General features: G+C 38.4%; 1 protein-coding gene across 2 annotated transcripts in view; it reads left to right on the top strand.

Annotated features, from left to right (window-relative positions):
- The window catches only part of PPAT (phosphoribosyl pyrophosphate amidotransferase), a 47,729-nt gene that overhangs the window by 32,537 nt on the left and 6,494 nt on the right, over window positions 1-8,698 (top strand). For both annotated transcript variants that reach the window (XM_027676443.1, XM_027676444.1), the window contains exons 2-6: window positions 2,058-2,124; window positions 5,533-5,739; window positions 6,301-6,413; window positions 6,533-6,678; window positions 7,885-7,957. In XM_027676443.1, coding sequence (XP_027532244.1) covers window positions 2,058-2,124; window positions 5,533-5,739; window positions 6,301-6,413; window positions 6,533-6,678; window positions 7,885-7,957 — 606 coding nt within the window. The remainder of the gene's footprint in view (window positions 1-2,057; window positions 2,125-5,532; window positions 5,740-6,300; window positions 6,414-6,532; window positions 6,679-7,884; window positions 7,958-8,698) is intronic.

Genomic DNA, 8,698 nt, shown 5'->3' with positions numbered 1-8,698 from the left:
GAGGGCGTCAGTGCGGGCACCGGGGTGTGAGGAGAGAGGCAAAAAAAAAGAGCCATACTCTTTCGTTCCTTTAAGAAAAAAAACAAACGAAAACAAAGCAACATGACATCCAGCGGCCCCCACACACACTCTTCTGGCCTGCCCTTTGCCGGGTGAGAGCAGAGCACCTCCTGCTCCCGTGGGGGCACTCCCGCGGTGCTGAGCCTTCCCCCAAACAAGGGGCACGTCAGGATCACCCTGCCTTACATCTTCACATCTCCGTGCACTATTTGTTTTTCAACTGATGGCCATATATACACGGTTTTTAACTTATATTAGTGGTGTTTTAATAAAAACTGGTATACTTAAAAGTATGGCTCAACTAGTAAAGTGATGGAAGCTTTGTGGTAATGACACTGAGCTCCCATGTCTTTTGTTAGTTTGACATCTGAGGTGTAACCCAGCACCTTGACCAGGGCTTTCCTTGGGGTGTCTGCTTCCCTCTTCCTCCCTATTGATTTCGTTAATATTTAAAGGGACCATGACAGTATTAAAATGGCCTGTAATATTAACATTGTGACTACAAGTTGCTGAATGCAGTGTATCAACCCTTAAGTTTTACCACCAGTCTTTGTGTTTATAGATAGGACATCTTCCTGAGTTAAAGTAAATGGCTTTAAGAATGTCCTCATCTCTCATTTTTTCCTTTGAAGATCTGTGTCACTAACAGGGTAAATGTGTTCATATATGTGTGAATTTTGGTTTGTTTTGCTTTCTCTAAGCAAATGTTCTTTAAAATGTTTGCTTTACCTACAACTGGTACTAGTAACAAATAAAGGGATTTTAGGAACTGGAGAAAATTGGTAATGAGCATGGTCAGTTGTAGATTAGCATCCATCCATTCTGTAGATTTTTGTGGCCAATTTTATAGTTGCTTATAGTAAATAATTCCAGTGACTTCAATTGCGTTAAACTAAAATAGGATCTTGGGATAATATTCTAAAAATATTTCAAGTCTTTCCTTTTTTAAGCAAAACATCTTTCCTTTTGAGACATTATTGTATATGAGAGTGGATGGGAGCTGAGTAGTCCACCAAAGTTCTGATGAGTATTACAGACACAGCAGGTACACAGCAGCAGTTTTATTAGAGGTAACACTCCACCTTATTCAGGAAGCCTTTTAAAGGGAGATGGAGCAGCCTGAACTGTTACCCACAAAAAAAATCCAGCCTGCAAAGCTAAACCTTTTCAGTGGATAAGGACTGAATTCCAAACCATGGGCAGTTGCACAGAGTTCTGCCTGCCTTCGGCAGGACAGCGTCAGGACACCTGAAGTGCGCCCAGGGGACCCAGTGTGGAGAAGGGCTGGGGAGGACAGGCAGCAAAATAGGGAAAACTCCCTTATTTCAGCTGAATCCACTCTTCTGCTCAACAAAGCACAACTGCCAGCCTGAGGCTGATGTGCTGTAAGTATTTCCATTTGCAGTGATGCTTGTACATGAGACTTGTTTTACTTGAGAAGTGAAGATGCCCAACATTAAATTTATGCAGTCAAATGCTTTTATCAGAGGTTCTGTGTAGCTTTTCCAGGTGTAAAAGCTAGCTTGTCTGCTGAAGTGCAAAAATGCAAAAGCTTCTGCATAGATGATCAGTGGAAAAGATAATCCATTCCCATAGGCAAAACCATCAGCTTTTAATAACATAGCCCAACCCAAAGCAGAAATACAATAGCACTATAGAGCCTACTACTATCACCTAGACCACTATCCCTTTGAAAATGGCATGTCAGATTAAGCGTCTGTTTTTATGTTATATCCTCACTGAAATAGGACTGCAACTTGTGCCAGTGCTTATTAGTGGAAAGTGGAATTCAGTGGGCTTAAGCAGAAACCTGATGTGACTGTTTTGAAACAAAGTGTAACACGGGCAAGAAATCAGTTGCAATTACACATCTGCAAAATAAAGCAACAAATAAGCCTACATTTAAATTTCATGACAAAACACCAATCCATTGTATGTTAAAGTATTTAATATTTTAAGCATTTCAGTGCTTTATGTTAATTTTATTTTGTTTTCAGGGGCCAGGAGAGTGCTGGAATTGTGACAAGTGATGGAGAGTCATCCCAGGCATTCAAAGTGCACAAGGTAAAATGCAAATGAATGTTTTGTACATTCTTAATGGAGATGCATGAAAGTTTGTTTCTGCTAAGAAACAGTATTATTAAAGAAAAAGTAACGTGTTTTGATGGATTGTTTTGGTTTTGTCAGTGAGAGTATCTAATTTTGTTACTTGTGTAATTTCTGTCTTGAGTGTACGCTTAAAACAAACGTGCCACCATTGTCCTGCTGAGTGTATCTGTGCATACAGTGGCAGACACACAGAAGTTATCCAAATCATGCCATTGATGTCACAAAAACTACTTACCAAAGTCACTCTGCATCTCAGGTGTTAACTCTGCAGATTTAGAAGAGCATTGATGCAACTTGATCTCAAGAGAAAAGAAATGCGGTTAAAGGTTGTGCACAAGGAAATGGATGACTAAATCTTATGTTAGCATGACTCAAGAAGTGGCAACTTTACCCATAGGTAAAAATAAACAGAATATAAGACTTAATGGACGCCTGAGAAGGTCACACAATCTTTCTCAAGCCGATGGAATCCCAGGGGATGTTACAAGACACAAAATGACCACAGCCTCTAAAGTGTTATGTCAAGAGAATACCTGTATGCTCTGGGGATATTCCGTATAAAATAGTGATCAGGAAAAAAAACCAAAACACCAGCCTATTCCATCCCGGAAAAGGAGAGGATTGGAAATAAAAATACGTCAGCAAAAGAACCATGGGGTAATTAAATAAAAATACATCAGCAAAAAAAACGTGGGGCACTTCTTGTTGTATGTCCTCTGATCAAAATCAGAAGGCATTCAGAGTTCTCAGAGGAAGATTAATTAAGCTGTTCAAATCAGTCCAAGACTAAGAATCACTCTGCTGCAGCAGTATATGTATCTATGCATGACTGCTCCGTGCCTCATACAAAACCTTTTCTCTCAAGCATCGTGCTTGTCCCTTCAGGCACTTCCCCCCTCCTATCTGTTATTTGCAGCCTGATTCACACACACACACACACACACACATGCGCGCACACTTTTAAATGCACCTTCTCTCAACTTTAGCGGCATGTTATCTGTTCTTTATTCCCTCTCCTGCTTGAGTTTCAGTTTTCCTTCAGGTTTACAGAAATTTCAGTTTCCTGTAAAGTGGGCTGCTCTAGAAATCCCAATAAGTGAAAAAGTGCTTCTGAGAATGACCTTCCACCAGGTGATATAATAATTTGCAGTATCTCCATGTTACTGAGCTACAATACTTAGCTGTCATGCTAAGAATTTAATTGACTATCTCATCATATCAGCTTTGATATTTTAAGAGTTGCAGAGCATGTGATAGTTTCTTTTATCCTTGAAATGTATTTCTCAACTACAACACTTTTTAAAACTGTAATAACCACAGTGTATTAAAGAACCTGTGTAGTCCAGTTTATATGACCTGGTTAATCCTGGAAGTGGTGCTAACATAACAAACATTTGTGTCTCTTACACTGGTGAAAGCATATTTAGGACTATGACTTGTAAACTAGTACATAAAAATATCAGCAGTTAAGATGCTACTGTACCTGTTTGTTCTCCAAACCCACTTGACTCTTCTTCATAGCAAACAGAATGCAGAAAGCTCTCATTGCATCAATTTACTCACCTTTGTCAACAGTTTAAGGAAATACCTGTATTAGAGTATGAACTGGACCATCTAAGGTATAGGTACATGTTCCCTTCTGATTGTGGTCAGTCTTTGACTGTGGATTGATAGCCCGTGACAAAGGCTATTAATCCTTTGTTTTAAAATCTCCCAGAAAGACTCGTCCAGATTTGTCTGTTGAAGCCTTTCAGCTAGACTCATACAACAAAACAATATTGTCATAGATGTATTAGCTCAGGGGAAAACATAAATCTCTTGTATAAATATAGTGATGCCAGTAAGAGAAAGACTGGCTGTTTCACACTTGGACATGCAGAATAATATATTCAAGTAGCAACTTATCAAACCATTATTGTGTTCTGGCATGTATAAGGGCTTGTATAATACAGATGTAAGATTGTCTTCATTGGTATTTTTTTATACTAGCGTAATTCACATTTGCATCCCACACCAGTGCAATCTATATCAGAGGAGTATTTCAAACTGCAATTAAAAGATTATGTACTTGTGTAACCAGATTGTGTAAGTTACTGCAATACTTAACTTTGCCACATCCATTAACCTGTGAACTGGCAGATCTGTCAGGCTAAAGTTGGCCTAAATAAAATAAGAGTGCATGATTGCATTTCTGTACATATATGAGCACACAACTTTAGACCACCTTTATGTCACCTGTGAGACCACAGATGATAATTGATTTGGGATAAAGTCTGCTGACAACTAAAGCAAACCCATACAAGATTGAGGCAGTAACTTTTTAACATGATAATAAATATCCTAAAACAACATACGCAACCACAGCCTCTTGGTATTCTGACTCTACAGCAGTTACAGCAGAAAATACCCTAAAGTTGAGCCTACTTTTTTGGTTGAGCTCTGAAAACAGCTCAGCCAAATTCCTTTCTTTCTGTTCCGTCTCACTCTCTTGTTGTTGCATCTGCAGCACAGGTTATGCCATTCAGAGCTTCAGACCTCTCCTGTGTATCTTTGAAGGTCCTAGAGGTGTGTCACCCATCATGTATACAACAATTACCATGCCTGAGAGTCAAACCAGGCATAGAAGGATGTAAATATTTTCCACAGGCAGTGGCAGAAGCAGGAGTTTGTAGAAGGGCCTGGAATCCAGACTTAATTTGTACTCTCAGTGCAGCTTTTCAGACTATTCGTGCAGCTAAACTGTCTCCATGCAGTGCTCACTTTTGGCTTTTGGCTTGTTGCCAAAAGAAGCTTCTGTCCTGACGTATGACTAAAAGGTTTTGATGTATTTCTGCTTTAGATACACTTGGCTATATAAAAATTGAAAGTAAACAATAAAACCTCTTGGAAAAAACCTTTACTTCTGACATTGTCAAGAATGACAGTGGAATCTAATAAACATTACCATGGACCCACTTTAAAAGTGAATCCAATATACCACTAAATTGTAAAAGATATTCTCTACCTAGAACTTCCTTCATGCAACTTTTTTCCTTCCTTTCCTATCTTCTGGCAGTCTTTTTTCTGGTGTTTTTAAGCAACACAACAGTTTGGTAGTGTTTTTCAGAAGATGTATTTTTAGTCAGGGAATAGACTGTTCCAGGAAAATCCTCAGCACAAAAATGTACGTTGCTTTATTTAAAGAGGATTAATGGGATCAGATATACCACTGTGACACCTACTCAGCTTCTTTCTTTCCTGTGTCTTTCAGGTTATTTGCCTTTCTCCTAAAGTTCCATTAATACTGCACCAAAACCAAACAGAAGAAGAAATGAGAAAGGAAAATAAAACCAAACAGAGCCTTTTTTTCTTTTTCTCCCAAAGGGAATGGGTCTTATAAATCATGTCTTCAATGGAGACAGCCTGAAGAAGCTGTACCCTTCAAACCTTGGTATTGGGCACACAAGGTACTCCACCTCAGGAATTTCTGAGCTACAGAACTGCCAGCCTTTTGTCGTAGAGACTCTTCATGGGAAGATCGCTGTGGCACACAATGGGGAGCTAACAAATGCTGCACTGCTCAGGAGGAAGGTTAGTACCTCCTTTGGGAGGTTCTGGCATCATTTCTTTCTGAATGTGAGGCATCAGTGAGCAATAAAGTTGCTGTGACTTTTCCTTAATATCAAACTGTTTGGGATAAGGAAGGAGTACCCTAATCAAAATAGATCATTTTGGAGGGAAAAATCCTGTGCAGCGGATTCTGCCTTGATATCTCTTTCTGGATCTGCTATAGGCAATTTCATATATTCATATTTTACCTCTCTTCCCAGAGCATGCACAAAGCTAATTAAATGCCCCAAACATGAATTTGTGCCCTGAATATTGGTGGCATTAGTTTTGGTTGTGTGTGGAGCAAAGGAATGAGATGAAAAGGGAAAAATTGAGTACTAGTGTAGATGATTGTACTACCTAGTTTTACATAGTTGGTTTGTTGGAAGAAACTTGGCATTATTATGACAGGATCAACTGAAGCACTGATACTTTTTAAATTATTTGTTCATCACACAAAGGTGTTGTTAGATTAAACTCTGAACAGCGTTATGTGAGATTTTTTTTTAATGCTGGTAACACTTTTGGTTTGTGTCTTAAAAGCTTATGCGGCATGGTGTAGGACTGTCGACCAGTTCTGACAGTGAACTGATCACCCAGCTGCTGGCTTTCACACCTCCTCTAGAAAATGATGACACAGCTGACTGGGTAGCAAGGTGAGGAGAATGGGTTTCAGAATCAAGAACAGCAATTTGATCTCGGCATGATATGCAGCTGTAAATGCACACAGCTGTTCACATGACACAAGGTTATATTCACCTATGTCTCATTCCAGAATAAAAAACTTAATGAAGGAAACTCCAACTTCATATTCATTGCTAATTATGCATAAAGACATAATCTATGCAGTACGTGATCCATATGGGAATCGCCCGCTCTGCATTGGTCGCCTTATTCCAGTAGGGGACATGAATGGAAAAGGTAAACCACGTATATATCCATATCCATATCCATATCCATATCCATATACTGATGTAAGTAATTAAAGCTATACTTACTGAGGTGTAGGTAGGAATATGTGATGCAAAAGTCAGTTTTGAAAAATAAAAAAAAAAATTGGTAAGGAAAAAATAATTTGTAGAAAGTCTGCAAAATTCTGTTCCCAGATAAAGGGAATCCTAGTGGCCTGGTGACTGCCACAGTTAGGCAGCCTGGCTGTAATACAATATTTGTGAAAATTTAATTAAGGTCTCATCGCTTAAACAGGAAAGCAGGGATGAACAGAAGGGTTGAGGTTGGAAGGGGGCTCTGAAGGTCATTGGGCCAAATCCCCTGCTCAGACAGGTCCACCTAAAGCCAGTTGCTCAGGATGATATCTAGTCCAGAAACAAGTCTGGTTTCTTCCTTTCTTCTATAGTAAGGTGGGCAAAAAATGCCAAATTGCTTGCAATGTATTTCTGAATTCCAATCACCCAGCCACATGTAATACAGTAATGGAACGCTATACAATCAGTTTATGGAAAAAATTCCATGTGTTCCTGTTTAGCTTGCAAATCGACATTTTCTCTTAAATGAGATTTAAATATCTTAATTTGTTTGAAACTAAAATAATTTAATGACTAAGTAGTAAATGCTTCCATATCTTCATAAAACTGGGTAATTTTAACCACAAGAAAAATTACCAAGATTTTTTAAAACATACAGACATTCCTACCCTACATAGCACAATTTGATGTTTCCTGTCGTTGCCTCTCAAAACTCTCCTTATTGGAATTCAGTCCAGGATCCATTGTATTCAAAAGCATCTATCTGTCAATGCATAGGAAAAGTAAAGAGTTTCTTATGTAAACAAAAGTAAGTATGTATATCTAAATTTACTGAACTCGAATTGGAAAAGTTTGAAATACCTGAACTATCTCTATTCATGAACCGTGAATATGATGCTGTTACTTCCACTTCTGCCTAGAACAGGTTTAGGATGTTTATGTTGTGGATTTGCTTGGGATTTTTTTAAAATAATATTGCAGAAACGGTGGAATGCTTTACCTTTTAGTTAAAAATTACAGTGGTCTTTAATTGCACACTTGGCAACCTAAACTATAGCAAGCCAGATCTGCAGCAGAAATGCAGTTGTGGGTGGTCATAGTTGCAAGAACTGGGAACTCTAACTGAAATCTTTTATTTCAGGAAAAGATAACACTGAAACAGAAGGATGGGTTGTCTCCTCTGAATCCTGTAGCTTTCTGTCTATAGGTGCAGAGTAAGTGCCCTGATTCTCACTTTATCTGAAAGGTCTCCTCAGGCAGTGATTAAACATTAAATATCAAATTGCCAAATATCATAATTTATAACAGCATGAAAGACATCAAGGATTAGTTTGTTGTGGAGGATTTTTTTTTGCCAGTCCTGGTTTTTAGCAGTTTATTTTCTTAAACAGATGATTGTAAAACAAGAATTATATGTGCAGAAAGTAACAGTAAAGACAACTTTACTGTTGCAAAGTAAATGCCTCTTACTTATACCTGGTTATCCATACAGATTGTTCATTTTAGCCTCATTTGCAGCAGCATTGTTGTATTACAAAATAATTCTTTAACTACAGAAAAGTTACACTGGTAGCTCACAGGCTGAACTAACATGAGCTGTAGCATATGCTGTCTGATGAGTTGGCCTCCTTGTTAGAAAAAAAGTAACTGTGTTCTGAAACTTCTTCAAAATCTCTGTTAAGAGAAGCTCACCATGTAGGACCTGAAACCGGTGGGGTTTTAAAAAAGCAATTTTGTCTAAAATTCTGCTGTAGCCAATGCTGCTGTCTGCTGCTGCTACTATCTGACCGGTGAATAAACACAGAGTTCCTCACCTCTGATTTGTATCTCCAGAATATTTCAGTAGTTTGTGATAGATGTAGATTGACTTTGTTAGAATATCCACTCGAGGACTCACTGAGCATTTAGAAAAATGTTTAATAAGGTTAAATACTGTAACATAATAAACCTAATAC

The sequence above is a fragment of the Neopelma chrysocephalum genome, unplaced genomic scaffold (assembly GCF_003984885.1).
Source record: "Neopelma chrysocephalum unplaced genomic scaffold, ASM398488v2 Primary Assembly neopelma1_42, whole genome shotgun sequence".
NCBI classification, from domain to species: Eukaryota; Metazoa; Chordata; class Aves; order Passeriformes; family Pipridae; genus Neopelma; species Neopelma chrysocephalum.
The sequence above is the reverse complement of the archived record's forward strand: the minus strand, read 5'-3'. Positions and strand labels throughout refer to the sequence as shown.